Consider the following 26,750-nt stretch of genomic DNA (forward strand, 5'->3'; position numbering starts at 1 on the left):
CAGAAGACGTGTGGCCTCTGTTTCATTCACAGTGTAGAATTGGCCTCGACTTCTTCCAGCAAAGAAGTGGTCAGTCTACAGACGGCATGTCTGTGCATGGTTTAAGGCACATTATAATAAAATGGTATCCAGTGACTGGTTCACTAACCAGAACAACACACTAACATTTAGTTCATTCAGAACACATCTTTTGAAGCAAAAGTAGCTTTCTAAATATCATTTAAGAAAGAAAAGAAACATTATAGATTTTAATTAAACATATGCTATAATAGTGTGTTTAGGGCTGCAGATCCCCAAATATGCATACAATTTGTTAGAGAAGGTCACTGAACACCAAAAGAAGATTCTGGAACAAAAGAAAGTCTTTAGCTAAAGCGGATGTCAATAAACTTGCTGTTTGCCTTTGGATGTTGACAAAGTGTCTTAGTTGTAAAATACTTCCATCTTTTTGGCCTGTAGTGTAGATCAATACAGTCCTGTACCTCAATGCGCAGTTATCCTTGGATTTAAACCACCATTAACAGCATAATATTGACAGGCTTCTTTATTACCGCAGAGGTCGTGCGGATTTATTTATCTGTTTATTTTTTGTATTATTGTTGTCGCTATTGATGAATGACGGCAAGGTATAAAAGTTAGCTGCAAAACCCGTTCAAGCGCTCTGACATTTTAGGGAGCCCTCTCAGCGTCATAAAGGTGCCGGAGAGATGGATGAGGGAGTGGGAGTGGAGCGGGAAAGAGTAATGAGGCAGAGACGAGGAGAGAAGAGGATAGGTGGAGGGAAGGATGGAAAGACGGGAAGAAGAAGAAAAACTCTCACAGGGAAAAAGACGGAGGACGATGAGAAGGAGCGACTGAGAAGTCTTCAAAAACTCTTCTGGAACTTTCCCACTTTTAGCCCAAACAAAGCAACTTACTGTAGATGTTTAAATCCAAAACTCCATCTCTATGACATTGAGGAACATTACTGAGATAAGTCTCCGTTCTGATTGGTGAGAAGTTGTTTATTAATTTTCTATAACAGCAGCTCTGTCAGTGATTTCAGCTGCAAATCACTCAAATCACACATTTATTTAAATGTTCTAATACGTTTCTGTTACTATAGCAACAACTATACGGTAAAGTGTTATAAGTTTTTTTAAGGAGACTAACATTTGTTGGAAGGAGTCTCCAGTTTCAGTGCAAGGCAACATGACAAGCTACATGCACCTATCATGGTAAAGTAAGGACAGTTTGTTGTAGCGTAAGCGAACACTGGAAGTAACATGTATTATGTGCCACAGCATTAACTGTAACTGTAAATTGATAAAAAGTCTATCATTAAAAAATTTCATGCTGAAATTGTCAAAATAGCAGCGACGGCTCTTCATCACACCGTGACATCGTTAATTCATTTTATACAACCGCACAAAAAACTCATACGATTCATGGATCATGGTTTTTTTTTTCTTTCTCTGTAACAATTGAGAAAATAAGGCAGGATAGAGAGGAGGTGAAGAAAAAACAGACGTGGTTAAATCCCCCCGAGATGCGCCTGAAGTTTATTCAGTAGCTCCGTAGGTGTCTAACTTAGAACAGGCCTAGACAGAGGAGGTCTCCTGAGTAAAGCGCAAATAAGAGTGTGTGTCTTTTACACAGAAGGCGAGTGGAACAGTTCTCTGCTGGTGAGTCTGCGTTTGAGCTCTTTCCACAACAGACTGCGCTCCATCTGTGCTCCTTTCATAATGCCTCGGTTCTCCTGGGCACGTCGGGACAGGTACGGGATCACCTCGTTCACCGGTCCGTACGGTACGTACTTGTACACTGGGAAACCTGCCTGACCTAAAACACACACACACACACACACACACACACACACACACACACACACACACACACCCACCAAGAACATCAAACCTGTAAAATCAGCCCAGATGATACACTTAATATCCCATGAAATATTCAATATTTATATATATAAAAAAAAGATTACGTCTGGATTTAGAGTTCTACGTCTACACTATATATTACTAAAGCCTACATTTCAATATGAAATATGTTCAATTTTATTTACAAAACGCTTCTAATAATGTTGCACAGAAGCTTTATGGGAATGCAAAAAATAAATAAATAAAAAATCTGAATAAAAACGACAGACTTGCACTGATTTAAAATTATTCTGTTATTATTTATGCAATTATTTATACTTTATTCATTTGTAATTATTAAATTGAAATATTATTATTATCATTCATTCATTCATTTTCTACCGCTTGTCCGAACTTCTCGTGTCACGGGGAGCCTGTGCCTATCTCAGGCATCATCGGGCATCGAGGCAGGATACACCCTGGACGGAGTGCCAATCCATCACAGGGCACACACTCACTCTCCCATTCACTCACACACACTCATACACTACGGACAATTTTCCAGAGATGCCAATCAACCTACCATGCATGTCTTTGGTCCAGGGGAGGAAACCGGAGTTCCCCATTGGAAACCCCCGAGGCACAGGGAGAACATGCAAACTCCACACACACAAGGTGGAGGCGGGAATCGAACCCCTAACTCTGGAGGTGTGAGGCAAATGTGCGAACCACTAAACCACCGTACCCCCATTATTATTATTATTATTATTATTATTATTATTATTATTAGTACTACTACAGTGTTATTTAAACCTCAAACTCATGTGATATCCTCGAGTGCGCCGGACGAGACTAAAGTACTAAAGCTCTGCCGCATCTACTGCATCCAACCGTACCAGTGTGAGCAGGCATATGGCATTGTGGGTAATGTAAGTCACGCTTGAGTTAAAAGTGGACCAACATGTAAAGGTAAGAATTCAAAGGCTTGCAAATAATACGGACATTGTGTTGATGGTATATTAAGAAGACTCTTAAATATCTTCCAGAAGTGCTTAGACGACTTTAAAAACTGATTTAGGTAAACCACGATTAAAGAGGGAGAAAGTCATAGAGTGTGTGTGTGTGTGTGTGTGTGTGTGTGTGTGTGTGTGTGTGTGTGTGTGTGTGTGTGTGTGTGGTGTGTCTGTGTATCTACCTAACGGAAAGCTGATCTGGTCACACATCCCAAGCAGCTGACCGAAATACACCTTTCTGTCAGTCGGTGCAAGTCCCATTTCATTCATCCTATAAAATAAAACAATCAGCATGTAATATGATTAGAGAACAAAGTTAAACAGGACGGAGATTATTACGACCGTTAACGCTGACGGACTCGCCAGGCGGCTTCCGTTCTCGTAACTTTAAGCACCGCTTCGCCGCACGCAGGAATCTGAGTGGCAGGTTTTATCAGCTTTTTGTAAACACTCCTGACTTTGTCATTGACATGTGCTCTGGTAAATGGAGCGGAACCCTAAAGGAATGATGGCGCCACGTTTAATAAGATTACCGGCAGCTTTTTTTTTCCCTAAAGACTATAACTCCCTCGCTGGGGAGCATCAATCACTGGCCTTATTTCGGAAATTGTTTGATCTAATAGCTGCCGCTGGTGATGGATTGTTGGATCTGATTGCTAAGACTCGGGCTTAACTACTTCACCCTTAGTGTTTGTGTGTGTGTGTGTGTGTGAGTGAGAGAGAGAGAGAGAGAGAGAGAGAGAGAGAGAGAACAAGAGAGAGAGAGAGAGGAAGGAGTGTGTGTGTGTTTTTTTTGTGTGTGTGTGTGTGTGTGTCTGTGTGTGTAGTAGACACATCATACTGGACTATGGTCTGGTCAACATTCCATCTATTACGCTTTAGCCACATTACAAATCAACTGCTAACACAACCTAAGTGTGTCTCTTAATGTGTGTGTGCGTGTGTTTGTGTGTGTTTGTTTGTGTGTGTGTTTGTGTTTGTGTGTGTAGTGGACACATCATACTGGACTATGGTCTGGTCAACATTCCATCTATTACGCTTTAGCCGCATTACAAATCAACTGCTAACACAACCTAAGTGTGTCTCTTAATGTGTGTGTGTGTGTGTGTGTGTGTGTGTGTGTGCGTTTGTGAGTGTGTGTGTGTCCTACCTCTATATCTACTATATTTAATTTAAATAAACTAACTGACCGTAGTGTCGCGCCTGAATAGATCGCTCGAACGCAATCTACTAAACACACACACACACACACACACACACACACACACACACACACACACACAAAAGAGCTCTCTGCTACAGACATAGATGGTGAGATGAGTGTTCTAGCCGACAGTCTGACATTTCAGGAGTGAAGCTTCGAGTGAAAAAAGTATAGATAAGGTGTATATATAACAGCATAACAGCAGTGTGTGTGTGTGTGTGTGTGTGTGTGTGTGTGTGTGTGTGTGTGTGTGTGTGTGTGTGTTCATGTAAATCTGGACCCGTGAAGGTCACGAAAGACACAAGAAAACCTATTATGCTTTTATCTGAGTCTAGACATGACATGGGCAGAGGATGTGTGTGTGTGTGTGTTTGCTGAGAGATTAAAAGGCTTTAATTATAATTGTGGTTACTGTAAAAGCCTTTAAACACACACACACACACACACACACACACACACACAAACTCCAGTGCTCTCTAGGGAGAAACACAAAAGTTGTGTCATCTTCTTCAGCAGAGATCGTAACAAATCTACATGATGTTATCTAACATGATGGCGTCTTACATAATCCAAGACGAACACGTGCGGGAAGATTTGATTACGTTCTATTACGTATGTTTTATTTCATTAAATCCTTCCTGTTCCATTTGACGGAAGCACGAAGGCACGGATGCGTCGCCCGGAAAATTGGGAGGAGGTGAGAGATTACTACCGCGAGTCCAGGGTAAGGGACGATGGCCTTCAGAGGGTCGGTTAATATCAGAGTGTTCAAAGCACCTACGTTACTGTCAGGTGACTCGTCTGTCGGTTTCATTAGGAGGTGGATCACAAAGACGGCTCGCGTAAATGCGTACAGTAGACGGTAGCTGGGTTTACATGAGGCCAGTCTTTTTGATAACACATGCAAAACTGCGTGAGACTAAAATCCACCTAAATAATTTTTGTACCCGGTCACTCGCATTAAAACCTGCGTGTGCGTTACGAGCATCACTAAGTCCTTCCTTGCGTCGAGATGTCGTGGCTCTCTACTGTATATAACGGCTCTCGAACCCCAGTTATTAACCCCGATGAGGTTCGGTGTTTAACATTCAGTGAGAGTAAAAAAAATAAAATAAAATTTGGGTTCGCTTGTTGCCATGGGAACGCGACTGCAAATGACTACAGTATCGATAAACAGTTCTGTTTCGAGAACGTCAACATGGAGCTGATATACTTTCTGTTCACCGGAAACGGCTAACGGATCAGGATCAGAATAATCTGTCTGTCTCTGATATCCCGGCGTGTACGGCTCAACATTCCTACCTCTGGATCGTGTGTTTCACGCTGTCTAGGTTGTGTGACGCCACCATGACACTGGCTTTCCTGTTCCTGTCGATTTCCTCCAGCACGTAGTCCAAACACCTGCAGAAATACAGTTTGGGGTTTCAAATTCTTCCCACACCGTGTGACATTTTACCGGTTAACTTGCTCCTCGATATCATCACCAGTACAATACATAAATATGACACCTGTGGTACATCCGGCTTGTGGATGCGTAATCCGGGTTGATGGGATCTTCGTAGCCGAGCTCCTGAGCTCGACTCCTCTCTTGTTGCATGTACGCACCCCGTACGAGCTTAGCTCCGAAACACCAGCCCTCTCTCTTCGACAGCTCTACGTCCATGCACACGTTCACGTAGGCTTCCTGTGTTTTCATTATATATACAAATAAATGACAGACGCTCATTACCGTATAAACCGTGCGATCACTTGTGTCTGAATACACCATTAACATTAAAGTGAAAGTGTAGAATCATTTGTGTGACTTCATGCTTGACTGTGTGCTTGTTTACGTGTGTGTGTGTGTGTGTGTGTGTGTGTGTGTGTGTGTGTGTGTGTGTGTGTGTGTGTCAGTGTAACTCGCCTTCAGATAACACTGGTAGGTGTTAAAGACGACCGGTTTGTCTCGGTTAAATATGCGCTGCGTCTCCAAAGTCAGGTGGCTGATGGCAGGTTGTAAATAAGTTTGTTCTGCATCTACCATCAACCTCACACTGTTCTGTACCGCTTGCTACACACACACACACACACACACACACACACACACACACACACACACACAAAACAACCACACAAAACAGCATTAAACATTTCAGAAGCACTTTAGACATAACCGTAAAACGTGATAAATAAAATTTTATTAACTAATTCGGGAAAATTGTAAAAGTGAAAATGTGAAAATTATAATGTAGGTGAATTTAAATATGTTAGAAACTATTTTTTTTGTCAGTTTTTCGAACAGCAGTTTTACTGTACGCAAAAAAAAATGAGCCTCATTAAAGATGAAATTAGTAAACTTGTTAGAAATAGTCTATATATATATAATCTTTATTATAAATTCAACTAATAGTTTTTTAAATATGTGCTATATTACAAAAAAAATTCATTTATTAATTCTTCATATCAGCCAGATATAATTTTTCAAATTGCATCTTTTTATTTCTCTTCTTTTTTTTTTTTTTTTATTATGAAGAAAAACGGTTAATCTGACCCCAATACTATATACGTGCTGAGTAAGGAGCTGAAACGTGTTAATATTTATCGACTGCCTGAAGTCAGGAGCTGAGCCCGGGGTCATTTCTATTTCGGCTCATTCGGTTCATTTTCGGTTCTTCGGAGGAACTGCAATTCATCTGCCACGAACTTTTACATTTTTAATCATTTCAAATAATTTATTTTCATCTTGTGAATTGAATTTAGAGCTAGTGCTGAAGTCTTGCCTAGAGAAACCAGTCAGTGTGGCGACTAAATCTGAACCCGATTTGACCCTTAATGACCGTACTCCCCGAACCCGTGACCATCTGGTGAAAGCCTGTCACTATTTATTACATTACGCATTAACAGTCAGGCTCAGAATGTGGAAGTATCACCAGACCTGCTGACCCACATCGAGTGTGAAGGAAGTGTGTATCTCTGAGTGTTGTTTTCCTCGAGACTCACTTTAGCAAGTACATCAACTCTCTGAAGCATCCTCTTCATCTGCTTCTCCTCTTCCTCAGTGAATTTTTTCAGCAAAGGCTCCAGCTGGCCCGTCTGTTCAATCAGAAAGAAGAAAAAGGTTCAATATGAGGCTGAGTCACGGTTATTTAAAAATGGTGACACAATATATTCCGTGGGCTAACGTTTAAACGTCTTGGCTACGCTTGGAGAAAATCACTATTTATGACTTTGGTACATTTGTGGAAAGTAAACAATGAGGTCTTGGTGATGTTTGGGGAAAGAAACCAATTAGATATTGGCTATATTTGGTGACCGTGATGGGTCTTGGCTGTGTTTGGGGCAAATGTAACCTATCAGGTCTTGTGGAAAGTGACTCATCAGTTTTTGGGGAACTTATCCCATCAGGTCTTGGCTACATTTGGGGAAAGTGGCCAATTAGGTCTCAGCTACATTTAGTGATCGTGACCAATCAGGTATTGGCTGTGTTTTGGCAAATGTAACCCATCAGGTCTTGGCTATGTTTGGAGTGAATGTAACCCATCAGGTCTTGGCTATGTTTGGGGTAAATGTAACCATCAGGTCTTGGCTATGTTTGGGGTGAATGTAACCATCAGGTCTTGGCTATGTTTGGGGTGAATGTAACCCATCAGGTCTTGGCTATGTTTGGGGTGAATTCAACCCATCAGGTCTTGGCTATGTTTGGGGTGAATGTAACCCATCAGGTCTTGGCTGTGTTTGGGGTGAATGTAACCCATCAGGTCTTGGCTGTGTTTGGGGTGAATGTAACCCATCAGGTCTTGGCTATGTTTGGGGTGAATGTAACCCATCAGGTCTTGGCTGTGTTTGGGGTGAATGTAACCATCAGGTCTTGGCTATGTTTGGGGTGAATGTAACCCATCAGGTCTTGGCTATGTTTGGGGTGAATGTAACCATCAGGTCTTAGGTATGTTTGGGGTAAATGTAACCATCAGGTCTTGGCTATGTTTGGGGTGAATGTAACCCATCAGGTCTTGGCTGTGTTTGGGGTGAATGTAACCATCAGGTCTTGGCTATGTTTGGGGTGAATGTAACCCATCAGGTCTTGGCTATGTTTGGGGTGAATTCAACCCATCAGGTATTGGCTATGTTTGGGGTGAATGTAACCCATCAGGTCTTGGCTGTGTTTGGGGTGAATGTAACCCATCAGGTCTTGGCTGTGTTTGGGGTGAATGTAACCCATCAGGTCTTGGCTATGTTTGGGGTGAATGTAACCCATCAGGTCTTGGCTGTGTTTGGGGTGAATGTAACCATCAGGTCTTGGCTATGTTTGGGGTGAATGTAACCCATCAGGTCTTGGCTATGTTTGGGGTGAATGTAACCATCAGGTCTTAGGTATGTTTGGGGTAAATGTAACCATCAGGTCTTGGCTATGTTTGGGGTGAATGTAACCCATCAGGTCTTGGCTGTGTTTGGGGTGAATGTAACCCATCAGGTCTTGGCTATGTTTGGGGTGAATGTAACCCAACAGGTAACATTGTAAGCCATGTGGCAGCTAGGTTTCTAACTGGCACAAAAATTAGAGAACACATAACTCCAGTATTATCTACTCTTCACAGGCTTCCAGTCCAGTATCCAAAATTTTATTGATGGTTTTTAAAGCTTTTCACAACATCGCCCCAAGCTATATCACCAACCTGTTAAAGGACAACCATACTCCAGTTAGGTCTCTGAGATCAGGATCTAAACATCTACAGGCAGTTCCCAGTTCCTCAAAAAAATCTAGGGGCGATAGAGCTTTTTATGGTCGTCGCCCCAAAACTGTGGAACAGCCTCCCTTTGCACATACAGCAGGCCTCAACTTTAGAAGGTTTTTAAGTCTCAGTTAAACTGAGACTTATCTTTTTAATTTAGCGTTCGTTGAGAATAGACCTTGTTTAGAGATAGTTTCTTGATGCTTTTATATATTTTATTTCATTTTATCTTTTATCGGTTTCCCTTTTATGTATTCTATTTTTTATTTCTGTTTTAATTTTCTTTGTTATAATCGGTCTGATATATATTGCTTTATGCTTTTTGTAATATTGTGCAGCACTTTTTGCAGTACAATGTGCTATATAAATGAATAATGGCTATGTTTGGGGTAAATGTAACCCATCAGGTCTTGGCTGTGTTTGGGGTAAATGTAACCATCAGGTCTTAGGTATGTTTGGGGTAAATGTAACCATCAGGTCTTGGCTATGTTTGGGGTAAATGTAACCATCAGGTCTTGGCTATGTTTGGGGTGAATGTAACCATCAGGTCTTGGCTATGTTTGGGGTGAATGTAACCCATCAGGTCTTGGCTGTTTAGGGAACCTATCCGATCAGTTCTTGGCTACATTTGGGGAAAGTAGACAATTAGGTCTTGGCTATATTTGTAGAAAGCAAAAAAAAAAAGTTCTTTTTGTATCCTGCCAATTGTAACCTGGCTAAATGGGTAGAGAATGGCTGATCGTGTCCACTTCATCCTTGTGGACAGTTGTATTTTGTAGACAGTTGTGTGAATTAAACTTTAACTAGTGCTCTGGAAACAACAAGAGCGTTTGGCGTGAGGACAGAAGAGGCCGAGTTGTGGAACCGCTGCCAAATGAGAAGCTCTAAAATGCAGCTCTAAAACCTTAAAACCATGATTTTAATAGAAATCCACTGAAGAGAGGCTACTCTGAGAAATATAACTGTCCCTGGTTGTGATCTGTGGGTCTCCGTTATAAAGGAATTATTTTTTGTTCTTAATAATAGATGTCAAGGTCCGCTGACTCATGTAGGGTTACGCAACGTAAAAGCGAGGGTTGTGACTCATTCGTACGTGAATACCTTCACGAAAATAAAGTGGAGCTTGTGTTAATCACACGCAACGTGACCTTCTTGCAAGGACAATTTTATTCAAGTAAATGTTCAGCGGACTTGATTTCTACTACTGGCTACGAACGGATAAACAAGCCTGTGCATGAAGTCTGAAAACCTTTTAACTCTGTAGTATTGCATTATTCTGGATAATTATTGGCACCCTTCATAAGAATTAGGAACAGTGATGAATTTGAACATATCCTATAAAAGGAAATATATATATATATGTAGCTCAAATTGCCTTTTATAGGATATGTTCAAATTCATCACTGTTGCTAATATATATATATATATATATATATATATATATATATATATATATATATATATATATATATATATATATACACAGTATGTAGCGAGTTTTATTTTTGTGTGGTAGATTTCCTAACTAGAACGGTACATTTCCTAAAGAAAATGTGAATGTGCTTGCACGTGGCAAGTTCCCCTCATCGTGCAGTGTTTTGATATGTCACATGTCCATGATGTGCTAAATTTTGATTTCGCTTATTTTGGGGGCGGGGCTACACGTGACGTCAGTTCCCGTCATCGTGCTGAGTGTTTTGATATGTCACATGTCCATGTTGTGCTAAATTTTTCATTTCGCTTATTTTGGGGGCGGGGCTACACATGATGTCAGTTCCCCTCATCGTGCTGAGTGTTTTGATATATGACATTTCCTAATAAGTGATTTTTGATTTCAGGTAAGACCATTTTTTTGGTCTTATTTAACCTTTTAACGTGTTGTGTAAAAAAAAAAAAAAAAAAAAAAAAAAAAAAACTTCCTGCAACAGATTCTCACAACTGTTCTATTTTAAATGCAAATGAAAACATGCAACTGATATAACCAGAAGACAGCACTTTTCCATTTCAGAAAGGAAAGAGGACAAAACTGTATCAGTAATTAGGCCGTGTCAGTGTAATTACTTCCGATGCCTTATAACTGTCAAATGGCTTCTCTGAGGTATCTGAAGGCCATTAGACCACAAAACCAAATCGATGATTCTCTTCATTTCTACCCCACTTAAGATATCAGTGTTGCTCGTACAGTACCTCAAGGTTGGGCACCATGAGAAGATCTGATATCTTGTTCCTTTCGTCGATCAGACTGTTCCAGTCCAGAATGTCGATGGTGCTGTTGTGATCAAGAAGGTAAACGGATACATTGTGAGTTCTGAGCAGCATCTTTGTTTGCAATGTTTATTATTTAGTGATGTGAACAAAAATGCTAGATGTCATTTTAATGTGTTGTTATTGTGTGGATATTAAAATCCTAAATTTACATAAATGCTAATCGGGCTCATCAGTAGCTTCACTGGGTCAGTAGCTCAAGTGGTTAAAGCTCTGGGGGTGTTGATTGGAGGATCAGGGTTCAAGCCCCTGCACTGCTATGCTGCCACTGTGGGGCTCTTAGGCAAGGCCCTTAACCCTCTCTGCTCCAGTGGTGCTGTATCATGGCTGACCCTGTGCTCTGACCCCAACCTCCAAAGTTGGTATATGTAAAGAAGGAATTTCACCATGTGTGGATATTAAAATGCATACGTGACAAAAAAAAAAAAACTTCTAATCATCATCATCATCATCATTAAAGCCCTTTATCTACACTCCTGACATGGGTACACATCAGTGTGCTTTGAAATCCTTGCTACACATTTAATATGCACAGATATTTTTAATACACGTAAAATAAGACGCTGACTAAAAAAAGATTTTACTTTGTGACATCTTAAACCTTTTTTTTTTTAATTAACACTCTTCTGCTTCTCACTTTAGGTGTACTTGTTAGCGGGCCGACGTGCCCGAGCTCGTTAAAGACTCGTAGGTGTGATGAGTGGAGAACGTGTGTACAAGGCTGACCCTCTTTCTTTTTTTAATGGGTTGTAATGACGGATGCTTGGGAATTCAGTTGTTTCTCACCCTGACGAGCACAGCTTCTCGTTGGTGAACCAGTCCTGGATGTCGCCTTTGCCTCCCATCTGTTTCAGAAAAGTCTACGGGAGAAAAGTGGTGCGTGATCACACGACGTCACAAAATCTTAATAGGCACAGAGTATTAATTTGTGCTGAAACCCAAAAAAAGAGAGGAAAAGTCTGATTCAGACTTTTTTCACCACATATTCTGGATTATAGTCAATCTGCTGCCCGCTATATTCAGATGTTCGCTCGGCATGAGCACGAGCCACGTCTTTACCTGCAGCTGCTCGAGGTCCAGTTTCCTCTCCAGCACCTCTTGGCCGTCTTTCCCCTGCTGCGTCGCCAGGAGGCTGAAGAAACGTTTCCATTTCATCAGCACCTCAGAAAATTGCAGCTAGATGACAAGGCAGGGAAAAAAAAACAAAACAAGGATCCTCAGATTCACAGCGATCTTTCCAGGTATGTTTTTTTTTTAGGGAATATACTGTATATCTCTGTCTTACCAGGAACTGTGGGCGTCCCAGTGCGGTCATCTTAATGGCAGAGAAACCGTCCTCTGAACTTCCACCTGAGTGATAGATAGATAGATAGATAGATAGATAGATAGATAGATAGATAGACAGACAGACAGACAGACAGACAGACAGACAGACAGACAGACAGACAGACAGACAGATAGATAGATAGATAGATAGATAGATAGATAGATAGATAGATAGATAGATAGATAATCTCTGATGCATAAGGCCACATTTGGGCCTCATTCCCACTGCATGTAAAAGTAATGTGACTTTTTCAGGGGTTTTTTCCCCCAGATATTTTTTTCATCCCTTTTAACTTACAATTTGTGCCACACACTAAGAGTAATGCCTTTTTTATTTGTTGAACTTATTTCTCACCTGATGCCATGATGCACTTGAGAAACGTCTCCATGTGCTGGTCACATTTGACTTCGTCGTCGTAGAAATACGTGTGAGGGCTCGTTACACCGTCCCTGCGATGGGCTGTGAACATCAATAAATATAGCAGATCTTTAAAGAAATGTCTTCAGCACCAGAGTGCTACAGGGATGGAAGTATTTTTTATTTCATTATTACTCTATCTGACTAATCATAAACCCCGCCCACACATCCCAGTTTCACGTGTACCATAAACCCCGCCCACAGATCCCAGTTTCACGTGTACCATAAACCCCGCCCACACATCCCAGTTTGACATGTACCATAAACCCCGCCCACACATCCCAGTTTCACGTGTACCATAAACCCCGCCCACACATCCCAGTTTCACGTGTACCATAAACCCCGCCCACACATCCCAGTTTCACGTGTACCATAAACCCCGCCCACACATCCCAGTTTCACGTGTACCATAAACCCCGCCCACACATCCCAGTTTCACGTGTACCATAAACCCCGCCCACACATCCCAGTTTGACATGTAACATAAACCCCGCCCACACATCCCAGTTTCACGTGTACCATAAACCCCGCCCACACACCCGTTTCACGTGTACCATAAACCCCGCCCACACATCCCAGGTTAAGGTGTACCATAAACCCCGCCCACACATCCCAGGTTAAGGTGTACCATAAACCCCGCCCACACATCCCAGGTTAAGGTGTACCATAAACCCCGCCCACACATCCCAGGTTAAGATGTACCATAAACCCCGCCCACAAATCCAAGGTTAAGGTGTACAATAAACCCCGCCCACACATCCCAGGTTAAGGTGTACCATAAACCCCGCCCACACATCCCAGGTTAAGATGTACCATAAACCCCGCCCACACATCCCAGGTTAAGGTGTACCATAAACCCCGCCCACACATCCCAGGTTAAGGTGTACCATAAACCCCGCCCACACATCCCAGGTTAAGGTGTACCATAAACCCCACCCACACATCCCAGGTTAAGGTGTACCATAAACCCCGCCCACACATCCCAGGTTAAGGTGTACCATAAACCCCGCCCACACATCCCAGGTTAAGGTGTACCATAAACCCCGCCCACACATCCCAGGTTAAGGTGTACCATAAACCCCGCCCACACATCCCAGGTTAAGGTGTACCGTACCTAATCAGAGAAGTAAGTACTTAAAGATATGAGTTACGTGGAGGTGAAAATACCAGCCGAATTCGGCATCTTGGGCAAATATAATCTCACTCCAAAGTCTTGACTTTAATTCAAAGAATCAAGTATGAAATAGGCCGCAGGCTCTCAATCACAATATGGTGTGTTTACTACATTTGAGAGGAAGCAGAGCTGTGTGTGTTTGTGCTGTGTATCACGTCTCTCTCTGATTCGCTTTCCCTCCTCCGCTCATCTTTTATTACAAGCTGTGTCAACAAACAGCTGTGAGTACAAAAGTATGTTCTCAATATCTCTAAATCAATAACTGCGTATCATGCGCGTCAGAGTACACGTGTGTTTACGTGGGTGTGTGTGTGTGTGTGTGTGTGTGGGTGTGTGTGTGTGTGTGTGTGTGTGTTTTAATGAGGCTCAGATGTCCCCATAAGGATACTCATGACAAAGACTTACTGTAGTACATCATTTATTAACTACTTTTAGCTTTTTGTGTCACTGGAATAATTATGCCAATAAATGTGTGTGTGTGTGTGTGTGTGTGTGTGTGTGTGTGTGTGTGTGTGTGTGTGTGTGTGTATGTGTGTGTGTACATGCCTGAGTACATGTCTGAGTGTGTGTCTTTGTCTTTGTGTGTTTGCACCTGTGTGTGTACACATGTGAGTGTGTGTCTTTGTCTTTGTGTGTTTGCACCTGTGTGTGTACACATGTGAGTGTGTGTCTCTGTCTTTGTGTGTTTGCACCTGTGTGTGTGTACACATGTGAGTGTGTGTTTCTGTCTTTGTGTGTTTGCACCTGTGTGTGTGTACACATGTGAGTGTGTGTTTCTGTCTTTGTGTGTTTGCACCTGTGTGTGTGTACACATGTGAGTGTGTGTTTCTGTCTTTGTGTGTTTGCACCTGTGTGTGTACACATGTGAGTGTGTGTCTCTGTCTTTGTGTGTTTCCACCTGTGTGTGTGTGTGTGTGTGTACACATCTAAGTGTGTGTTTCTGTCTTTGTGTGTTTGCACCTGTGTGTGTGTGTGTGTGTGTGTGTGTACACATCTAAGTGTGTGTTTCTGTCTTTGTGTGTTTGCACCTGTGTGTGTGTGTGTACACATCTGAGTGTGTGTTTCTGTCTTTGTGTGTTTCCACCTGTGTGTGTGTGTGTGTGTGTGTGTGTACACATCTGAGTGTGTGTTTCTGTCTTTGTGTGTTTGCACCTGTGTGTGTGTGTGTGTACACATCTGAGTGTGTGTTTCTGTCTTTGTGTGTTTGCACCTGTGTGTGTGTTTGTACACATCTGAGTGTGTGTCTCTGTCTATGTGTGTTTGCACCTCTGTGTGTGTACACATCTGAGTGTGTGTTTCTGTCTTTGTGTTTGCACCTGTGTGTGTGTAAACATCTGAATGTGTCTGTCTATGTGTGTTTGCACCTATATCTGTGTGTGTGTTTGTGTGTGTGTCTGTCTTTGTGTGTCTGCACCTGTGTGTGTGTCTCTGTCTTTGTGTATTTGCATGTGTGTGTGTGCAAACGTCTGAGTGTGTGTGTGTGTGTGTGTGTGTGTCTGTCTATGTGTGTTCGCACCTGTATCTGTGTGTGTGTTTGTGTGTGTCTTTGTGTGTTTGCACCTGTGTATGTGTGTGTGTGTGTGATTGTGTTTTGCACAACTTTGTGTGCAAACCTGTGTTTGTTCATGTGTTTGTGTTTGTCTACTGTTAGGACCAATATGTCCTGACAATCAAGGAAACCGATCACACACACACACACACACACACACACACACACACACACACACACACACACAAACACACACACACACAAACAGTCTACATCATCAAGACCTGAAGTTAATCCTGAGCAAATAAAGTTTTTTTTTTCCCCCCTTTCTATAAAAGCGACATGTTTCTCTTTTCAAAACTGAAGGGCCAAAACAATTTCTTTGGGGTTACTGAGGCCAAGCTCGGAGCTGGAGTTTGAATTTGTTAAAAAAAAAAAAAAAAAAAATCACAAGCCCAAGTTTCTTCTTGTAAACTCCCCCCAGTGAAGACGTGAAGTGTTGAGACCTTTCTCTTTCTCAGATCTGTATTCAAACAAATCTGATGAAAAACAAATATCTGCATCATTCTGAAAAATCCTCGAAACCTCGATGATTTAAAGCAGAATTTCTATCAGGATTTTTTGTTTGATGGAGTTTTACGGGTTTATTCATTCTAATCAGTGACGCCGTGAGCGCGGCACTGAATAAAATGCTCAGAGGTCGACAGACGTCTCTACTGGACGTCACGACGACTGTGTGTGATATCGGTATCAGGCTGTGTTGAAGCTGTGCTGTGAGAAAACTGACAGAAAACACTCGCTGGATAAACTCGGTAATCGTCCAATTTAGCGTCGTTACAATCGCTCGGCTTTAACGTCTAGTAAAGTGACTGACGCTCGGCTCGCTCGATAACGTCGTTCATTTTCCCGCCGCACTCTGATCTCCATCTCGCTGGGGTTAATTTACACCCGAGTGGAATATTTTTTTCTAAATTTTTTTATTTTATATTGAAAGCTATTTGCACTGAAAAAAATGGAATAAATAAAGGAATGTTACATTTTTTCACATTAAATTTACCCATGATGGCAAAAAAACAACTAATTTTAATAAACAAACAAACAAACAAACAAACAAATATCCCCCTTTACTTTTTCTTGCTTTTCTGAATTTATTTATCTATCTATTTATTTATTTATTTATTTGTTTGTTTGTTTGTTTGTTTTTGAAAGCGATTTGGACTGAAACAAAAATGGAATAAATAAAGGAATGTTAAATTTTTTTTACATTAAATTTACCCATGATGGCAAAAAAAACCAACTAATTTTAATAAACAAACAAACAAACAAACAAACAAACAAATATCCCCCTTTACTTTTTCTTGCTTTTCTGAATTTATTTATCGATTTATTTATTTGTTTGTTTGTTTATTTTTGAAAGCGATTTGGACTGAAAAAAAAGTAAAGTTCTATTTATTTATTTTTTTAGATTTAATTTAAATATCCCCTTTTACTCTGAGTTCATTCACAGTTTCTCTTCATGCAGTAAATCTTCATCTTAGTAAATCCTTACAAATCCTCTTGTAAGCTTTTACGAGCACCTGACGCAGGTGACATTAGGAGACGTACTCACCAGGGTTTTCTTTTTCTGACACTGACGCACACGATCTAAAAAAGAAAAAGACAGAAAGACAAAAAAAGAATGAATAGAACAATCGCGCTAGTTCTAATAATGTCAGAGGGAAAAAATTAGCATGAGCACAGAAATGATAGTGATAACAATAATAAAAATACTAAATTCAGGTTAAAGCGACCTTGTAGCGGTGTAACAGCATAAAAAAATACAAAAAATTAATTCAGAAAAGCAAGAAAAAGCAAAGAGGGATATTTATTTATTTATTTACTTATTTGTTTATTAAAATTAGTTTTGATGGATGTTTTACGGGGGATTAGTGATGGGAACATAAAGTAACGACACAGAATCAAACAATTTAATTATTTTTCATGACAATAACGAACATTTAGAAACGCTCTAAAAATTATTATTATTATTATTACTACTACTACTACTATCTTGTCAGGCATTCTGCTGTGTCGAACAGGTCAGAATAATAATAAAAAAAAGCAGAATTCTATCGCTATCTTTTGTAAAAAAAAAATATTCATATAAACATCAGAATACATCACCCCCTGCCTCCTGGAACACCCTGCTTCCCCTGTGGGTAATGCGTTTTGAAGCAGCGTTGTCATGGCAACCGGTTTCTCACCTGTATGATCACGCTGGTTTTCTATTTCTTCCTGCTCGGCTCGCGTTCTCGTCCCATTTCAGAACCCGAGCATGAATAAACACGGTTTCAGAGTTTGCTCTGTTCTTACATGGATTAAAAACTACAGACTCAAACCCTGAGCTGAGACTCAAACTGTAATTCTATTGTAGATCTCTTCATCATCATCAGCAACAACATCCAGGTGAGATTTCACACTGGAGCTGTTTTATGTGAACGGATCACGCTTCACTCTACATCACTCAATCCACTCATCAGAAACCTTTTTTAAATGACTAGCATGAGCCACAAAATCACCTAAAATTTTTATATACATGTGACTTAACAAGCAGCTCGGAACAATCATCTTCACACCGAGCTTCACTCTTCTTCTCTCTCGTCGAATTCATAAAATCGAGAAAGTGAGAGAAAAAAAAAACACTCTTACACACTCAGGTTCAAACACTGGAGACTGCTTCAATAAATACTAAAGAAACATCTGACTAAACAAACATCTGACTAAACAAACATCTGACTAAACATCTGAAATGATAGTTTTACCAATGATTTACCTTTAATCAACAATTACTTTTTTTTACTTTCGTTCACTATAAAAACTCCCCCTTTTTTTTCTCAGAAAATGATTTAAACTAGAACAAACAAATCAACACCTGACCAATCAGATTTGAGATTTCAACACTGTACTGCACTGTGGTGTAATAAATAATTTAAAAAAAAAGGGTTTTTTGTGTAGAATTAAATAATATAAAATCAAGGTCTGAAATGAGACAACGTTGTTGTTTTTGTCGGTCACGAAACCGAAGCAACACGCATCGAATTTTACAATGTTTAAAATGTCATTGGTCACATACACAACTAAACGTGATACAACATACGACTGTCTGTCATAAGAATAGAATTGTATAGAATTACAATAAACATTCAATTCTACAGGTATTAAAGTGAAAAATATCTAGAAAAATGTTTTTAAAAATCCTATGTGTAAAGACTCTTACGAATAATTTGAAATTTAGAAAACATTTATATCCTGATATTTTTACGTTCATACGCTAAGCTGCTATGTGAGAAGGGGTGTTGTTAAAAGCGTTATGAACTGATTGAGTAAAGTGCACAGGTTGTGTCAGAAGGTCATGAGTTTAAATCCCAGGTCCACCAAAAGCTGCCACCGCTGGGCCCCAGACCAAGGCCCTTAACTCTCAATTGCTCAATAGTATAAAGATGAGATAAATGTACGGCGCTCCTGATGAGGGTGGGTACCAAATGATGTGAATGTAAAGGACTTAGAAATGCTACATTTAAAATTTTCGAATGATTTGTAATAGAAATCATAACACCGCGAGACAGAGGTGAAATTTACACTCGCATCTCCGCCTGCGTCCTGGATGCCAACTCATCCTCTGATGCCACATCGTCCATCCTCCATCCTCTGGATATTGCACTCTTGGTAATGCTGAAAAGCTGAGCACTCACTTCCGTGTAACGTCGTTACCCAGTCCACCGGGGTGGACAGTAATGCAATACTGATAGACGCAGAGACTCTAAAACACACACACATGATGAACATAAATTAGCTTTTATTAGCCAATGGGCAGCTTGGGTCTTCTGCGGTCGTAAAAAGCATTTCCAATAAACGCTCGGTTTCAAGCGGGTGTGGAGACTTCACAGTGGCACAGTGGAACGGTGGCGGACGAGCGCCTTCTACAGGCCTGCTTCTGTAATGTCACACGATGCCTTCACAATTCAGCTGCAGATCCTGTATTTCCCGACTGGAACATGTTCTCTCTCATATCTCTTTTTTAGATTTGAGCTCTGTGTGTTTCTTAGACAAAACCTCGACTAAATGTATTAGCTTCGAGAATTTACAGCTGTAATTGGATGTGGGATGCTTTGGTTATAAATTGTTTTCTCTTCTCTATTAACCTTTAAAAACATAGCATTCAGATGTGCTGGGATATTAATGTTGAACAAAAGTACTACGTCGGTGGGTTTATTTATTCGTATGCAGAAAAAATAGAGAGAAATACTCACAAAATGTATTATTATTATTATTATTATTATTATTATTAGATGCGGGACGCATGTGTTTCAACACAGCACCTTCTTTATTAGAGTAAATCCTATCCTCATGGCTCAAATCCGAATCAGGTGAATGTCACAAACGGATAATCCGTAACACAGAAACGAAAACACTCGAACGAAGTCGACTTCGGAAAATCGAGAAACATTAACAAAGCTCTTAGCGATGCACGTTTCCGCTGACGAGACTTAGTGGCGACACAACAGAAAATATACATAAAATAAATAAAAAATAATTAATGTAAACAATATACACACGTACACACGTACAATATGTACTCACCTGTACATATTGAATTTATGAGGCATTTATTCATTCACGCTTTGATTTTTTTTCTTTTTTTCCTTGAGATCCAGATTGTGAACAATTAATAGTCACAAAATACATCATTTAAAATCTTTGTCCTCTTACTTCTGCAGCATTCCTGTAACTGTTACTTGTAAATATGATTAAAAATAAATAAATAACCCTTTGTTAAAGATCTTAGTAACTCAGGACGAGTATTACGTATTTTATATATTGTAATAATTTATTTATAATATATTTATATATTCATTCTCACCTGTACATATTGATTTTTGATATATACGTTAATAATAAGTGCGTTTTATTATAAAAATATAAGAGGCTCCACCATCTTTAATGCACAAGAACTGGGTTAATTTGGATATTCGAGCATTTCTAATTTCCGACACATGGCGCTTTTTATATTCGGCCGCAGAAAACGTTCACACAGCATCGTAATATCATCAATCAGGGATTTTCTAGGTTGATGTTAATCTAGGAACGATTTTAAAACCTCTAGACTGCAGCTTTAAGATCGATAAACACCACATTTAGACTACTGCAGGCTCACAGGAAGGAGAAAAAAAAACCCAGAAAGTGCTCCTCAGTGAAAACAGATACTACATCCTCGATCGCTCAGAGGCCTAACGTGCACCATGTGACTGAATTTCACAAAGTGTGTGTGTGTGTGTGTGTGTGTGTGTGTGTGTGTGTGTGTGTGTGTGAGTGTGAGAGAGAACAGAGTTCATTTCAGCCAATCAAGCACAATGTGCCTTGACTAGCCTGACCAATCATGTGCCAGTTCTTTATTTACTCCCCAAGCCCTCCAGCTGTGAGTACTAATTTGAAACCCTGACTGTTTTTGATCTGAGGATAGTGTTACAGTTTGTCTGTTAGCCTCAAATCATCCGAAACACGTCCTGAGAACCCGTTCGTCCCGATACAGATTATCCGTCTGAACTTCCAGCGTTATTGGTGTGTAATGGTGTGTCAGGCGCACACAAAAACAGAGGAATCTTCATAATGGCCCATAACTGCTGCCTCTTGCCATATGCAGAACCACCACCGTCTCTCTCACTCTCTCACACACACACACACACACCTGCTGTAAGCGTTAGAACATGGATGAGATCAGCGTTTCTTAACACTAGACGTTAGAGCTTCTAACTCCGGTATGAAAACTATTCAAACCTGAGCTGCTCATCAGAACATGATGGACATGTGACCGAGGGTGACCAGACGAAGAAAAAGAAGGTCCTGGAAGGCTGAGATTAAATATTAGTCAAGAAGAATTATTTAAGTCTACACACTGTGTACATCAAATCTCTTATTTCTCATTCTTTAATTAGAGCAAGGGCTGTATATACAGTAGCTATATATAACTACATAAAATAATAAATATATCGAATTTCCACACTGCATATACTCAATACATCTGGGATATGTATTACCACCAATGCTGTAGTATTTTTTTAATAAAAAAAAGTAAGATAAAAAAAAAACAATTGATTTAGCAATAACAATATTTCTTGGTATTACATTAAATTATTATTTAAAATGCTTGATATGATAAATGTTTACAATTTCCACAATGCAGGTATCCCTTAACCTTTTATTATTTCTTAAAAAAAGGTCATTATTTGCCAGTAGAACCATATAATGAGGACAGTAAGTATTATGTTAGCAATGTAGAAAATGCAAAAAAAAAGAAGTGAAAGAAATCTAAACCGAAAACTAGACATAATTTTGATTAATGGAACATAAACAAGAATAGAAGAGGAAATAAAACTTGACGGCTACACTTTTTTTTGGGGTTTTTTCCTCAGTTTTAAAATTTTTGCTTGAATCATGAGTTTGTCTATTAACTAATAATACTGGAAGATGACGCATTGCCAGATGTTCCATGTTGCTCAATTTAAAAAAAAAAAAAAGGTAAATTATATAAAGCTCATATTTCCTGTTTTTGGATTAAAAGCTGACTCGCACTGGAGGGATTTCCGAAGCTTTTTTTTTTTTTTTTTGCGCAAATCAAATGAAGCAGGCAAACATTCCGATTAATCCCAAATCTGCTGTGTGCTGCTGCGTCGGTCCCTGTTCGTTGTTAACTGTGCATTAAAGCAGATTATGTGTTTTAATAAAATTTACAGTATCTGTAAATATCTGATTGAAATCCACACTAAAAGTCTAATCTAGTGTAAAGGACATTCTAAAATTGTCCAGAAAGAAGCAAAATGTAAAAAAAAAAAAAAAAAAAATTGTTTAGCAGCCTACATGATTGCCATTTTGGTGTAATCTCTCTCTCTCTCTCACTCACACACACACACACACACACACACACACACACACACTCGCACACTCACAATCACACACTCACAATCACACACTCACAATCACACACACACACACACCTGCATATAGAGACATTGGAGACACCCTGTACTCTGATGTACAAGTTGAAGTTCAAATTCTTTATTTGTCCCCCAAATGGGGCAATTCGTTGTGCAACAGATAGTATAACAAATCACACACAATCACACACACACACACAATACCAATACAAAAATTGCCTACATATAAGTTAAAAATAATAAAAACAATAAAGGTGTCATGCTTGTGTTTGTACAACGATGGCACTCGTCACTGTTTTCAATGTTTGACAGAGAGATTTCATGATATATAAAAAAATAAAAAAATAAAAAATCTGCTATGCAACTGTCATGTCTTTGTACCTTTCCCCTATTGGTCAAATTTGAGCAGCCAATCAGATGCTTGTTGCTATGCAGTCTGAGGGAGAACAGGATGGGTCTTGTTTACAAACTCTGTGTGGAACTGAAAGACGGCTGTCTAGCTGGTTAACGACACCGGGACAAGCGTGTGTAATGGAATAAAGACTCAATACGGAAAACTGTGCAATGTTGAAAAAACTACACAATTCCTACTTGTGAACTAGTGAATTCTTGATTATATTTACTTTTAAGTCTCTATCAGTGAATACATTAACACTGGTTCACTAGGCCAGACGTATTATACTGTACCATCAACCTAAAACACTGTTCAAGCTTGTTTTTGGTGAATAATTAATATACAAATAACACAAACAGGGAAAAAGTGCTAGTTTAAGTGTTTCAGGAAGAGAAAGGTCTTAGCTCGTGATCTTAAAATATCCAGTGACTCAGCTGTTCGGACATGTAGGGAAAGTTCATTTCACCACAAGTTTTTGCTTCGCTTGTGAAATCTTTAACACTAAACTTTATTTTTCATTGTCTAAGGAAGAAAATATGCATCTCTAATCATAATTAGCTGGATAGCTAGCATCATAGTTAGCTTGTTACTTCCTAAAGTCGACCACTGAGGCATCCGTGTTTTTGTATCCCAAACTGTCTAAAATGGCATCAGTCCAAGGACATCATCTGATCAAGCTTGCATGATTCTGAACACATGTCACTTTCCTAGGCACGAGTATAAACTCAACTACTGAACTATGATATAAACAATCATATGATAATCACTTACTCCATTTCTTTTGTCTCAGAATCTTCCTTCGTCAGGTCTTCCTCCACGCAGTAGTCCAGCACGGCTCCCACTCCGAAAGCCCTGTTCTTCCGAATTAGGGGTTTGATGGATTGATGATCTTCTCCTGCCACAAACTGACCGTAGAATGTCATTTTCATCAGTTTCTCAAACAACCTCTGACCCAGCAGCTTCTTGCTCAGGTCCATTATCTGTCAGGAAGGAATGGGAGACATTTTGGAAAGTTACTTGGTTAGAGATTTTTGATTTTGTTAAAGACTTCGGTTAGACATTTGAGGGTTTTTTTGTTTTTAGTGCTGAATTGGTCCTAAATGTTATAATTCACATCATGTCTGGTGTGTATACCTATAGGTTTCTCTATCATACAGAATATAGTGATTAATAATCCAGTAAAAACCTAAATAAAACCTTTTCTGATGGATTATTCAAACTGCCACAAAGATCAATTTAGTCTACATTGAAATTAGATTGATGTAACACCTCCGTCCAGACGTTTGTTGACATAAGTTTGCGTAATGGTTGTAGCACTTCATGACAACTAAAAACGGATCAATATTTTTTTTTTCACTTTCTAATTACAGTTTCATTGAGCAAGCTATGACACGTCATGGCCATCGTTACTTTTTAAATCATTGTGAAGGCATAAAGTAAAAGAGGGTGGTAAGTAGCAGGGGCTTCTGTTAGTTCCCAGAATATCTACTCTACTAAAAGCAGAGCGTTTTCGAATTTAGTGCCTAAACCTTAAGATAGCTTTCCTGACAGTGTTCAGGGTTCAGACACACTTTCCCAGTTTAAATGTAGATTAAAGACGTATTTCTTCAGCCAGGCGTACACATAACACACCGCATAACCTTGTGCTCCAGTAGATCTGATCAAATCCACATTATTAAACAGTCAGAGATTGTACAACCTCCAGTTGTGTTCTGCTTCATGAAGATGTTGGACCTTCAGTGAGAAAAGATCAACCCTGTGAGGATCCTGAGGCATCTACCAGTTCCAGTTGGATTTCGTTTCATTTTGAATATTCAAAGAAACGATTCCAACTACATTGGTTCTCTGAGGACAACAACCTCCTCATCAATACACAATTGTCAGACTGTATATAACTGTAGAAAGGACATGATTCATAATAACACTCTCTGGTGTTTATAACAGTTTATAATCACACCCTCCAGTGTCACCCAAATGAGGATGAGGTTTCTTTTTGAGTCTGGTTCCTCTCAAGGATTCTTCCTCTTCTATCTAAGGGAGTTTTTCCTCACCACTTTCGCCTCAGGCTTCCTCATTAGGGATAAATGTAAATAAAGTTTCATATGAATCTTGAACTTTTTTGTACTACATTTCTTGTTCTGTAAAGTTGTATTAAGACAATGTACAGTGTTAATAGTGCTATACAAATAAAATTGAATATTAAATTTTTTTTAACAATTTAATATATTTTATAATATTATATAGAAGCTTAGTTATTTGAAGTTAAAAAAAAATTATCCACAACGACAACAAAATACATAAACGGTCCATTTACAATAAGCAAAATAAAGATTTCTAGTCTTATTATTGTGAATTACTATTATGTTGGATCTCATGCCTGTTTTTGTACTCGTGAAGGGATTGGATCATCCGGTTGGATCGTTTAGTACTCTACAGTTTCCAAGAAAAATTTCTAAAGCCTTGCAGGCAATTCTCTCCCCTCAATTTTTCCTCATATCTGCTATTCTAGAAAACATCTGCTCACGTATTGAAATCCTTGTTCACTGCATTCATGCCCAGGTTTTCTATAAAGAGGAGGCAAAAATATCTTTCTTGGGCAACTGCTTTATGTCAAACATTTTTCTGTATAGGAACCATGTGCTTAAAAGCACGGCCACGAGACGCTTTAAGCTTAGCTGCTGTGTTCACAAATGAGCCTGGTTTCTCTGTACTACATTCCTAGCATGTGTCTGGCACTTGCTCAATCATGCATGGAACATGTTTCTTTGCTTGCATGGTGGGACTGAAAAGATAGAAATCGGGTAATATCAGGGAAACGACATTACATGAAAGGAACATTTTAATGGAGATTTTAAGTACGCCCAAGCCCAAAGGTCATAACAGCAACCCATTACATAGCCATCTATTTTTTTCATCAGGTGATATTTTATATAAACAGATCAATTCGATAGATGATTTACGACCTTATCTCACGAATCTGCTTTGTAATAAAAAAAAGACGCAAATCCAACATTGCTTCCTTCTTTCTTTCTCAGTGCACAGAAGTTTCCTGTGTTTTCAAAAGCTCACCAGTCAGCTTTGTATGGTAATTTAACATGCTGATGTGACATGACGTTCCCATTCCTGTACAAAGAGCTATCTGGAACAGATACAGAGCCTCCAGACAAGCAGATAATTCCAAACAGACTGACATTAGAAGTAGAAAAAAAGGGTGCGGGATTTGATCAGCATGATTAGCACAGTGGCAGCAGGAGAAAGTCATTCAGCAGGAACAGTCTATGCTGTGGTGTTGATAAACGTGTGTATGTGGACAATGTGTGATTAGTTTATATCATGTTGACATTCTGATAAAACGTGATGCATTTTTTTTTTTAAGATTGGAATGTGCACAAGGACCTAAACCACTATAAAGTTTAATTTCTATCTATATCATGCATAAATGTGCATGCATATTATGTATATTTAAAACACCACAGCATTGTTAAAGCATTGTAGAATGCATCCTATTTTATTATTGCATGATAGAAATTCTTTAATGCTAGGACATGACTTGTTTTACCTCTTTATTTTTATCCACAAGGAAGTCATAGGAGCAGAGTTTCAGGACTATCAGACCTCTGAGTAGCTCCGCAGTGCCTTTGCTCTTGTAGGCCTCTTTAGTCTGCTCGAAGTCAACGTGGATGTCGGTGCCAGACAACGCGTGACCCTCACCACGGAAATGCGCGAGCGCCTTTTGGTGATGAACAGCTTCCGTCTGCCTCGCACGCGACATCTGCAGTCGTCTAAAGCAGCCATTAAACCCTGTCAAGCTGGCACTTTTCCGGAACGACATTACTCACCTAAGTGCGTTCTGATGCTAAAAGAAAACACACGCACTTATATATACACATACCTCCCTAAGTAACTTGTCTTGCGCGTTTACAACTTCGTAGCCCCGCCC

At 39.6% G+C, this 26,750-nt stretch overlaps 1 protein-coding gene across 1 annotated transcript; it reads right to left on the reverse strand.

Annotated features, from left to right (window-relative positions):
• Positions 1-983: 983 nt before the first annotated feature.
• On the reverse strand, positions 984-26,750 carry prodhb (proline dehydrogenase (oxidase) 1b). Its single transcript, XM_027162965.2, has 14 exons — positions 26,370-26,750; positions 23,582-23,790; positions 17,055-17,089; positions 12,720-12,824; positions 12,324-12,388; positions 12,098-12,214; positions 11,825-11,898; positions 10,961-11,042; positions 7,044-7,136; positions 5,968-6,114; positions 5,573-5,748; positions 5,367-5,465; positions 3,043-3,131; positions 984-1,821 (listed from the first exon to the last, which is right to left on the reverse strand). The coding sequence occupies exons 1-14, from the start codon at positions 26,640-26,642 to the stop codon at positions 1,631-1,633; spliced, it is 1,755 nt and encodes a 584-aa protein (XP_027018766.1). The 5' UTR covers positions 26,643-26,750; the 3' UTR covers positions 984-1,630.

Source organism: Tachysurus fulvidraco, chromosome 9 (assembly GCF_022655615.1).
Source record: "Tachysurus fulvidraco isolate hzauxx_2018 chromosome 9, HZAU_PFXX_2.0, whole genome shotgun sequence".
Taxonomy (NCBI): domain Eukaryota; kingdom Metazoa; phylum Chordata; class Actinopteri; order Siluriformes; family Bagridae; genus Tachysurus; species Tachysurus fulvidraco.

Excerpts from the sequence above, each read along its gene's own strand:
- prodhb (XM_027162965.2), bottom strand. The coding sequence starts at position 26,642 with ATGTCGTTCCGGAAAAGTGCCAGCTTGACAGGGTTTAATGGCTGCTTT. Across the intron at positions 12,825-17,054 it reads GTCAGAAAAAGAAAACCCTG|CCCATCGCAGGGACGGTGTA; the intron begins GTGAGTACGTCT and ends TGATGTTCACAG. Across the intron at positions 12,389-12,719 it reads CAAGTGCATCATGGCATCAG|GTGGAAGTTCAGAGGACGGT; the intron begins GTGAGAAATAAG and ends TCTATCACTCAG.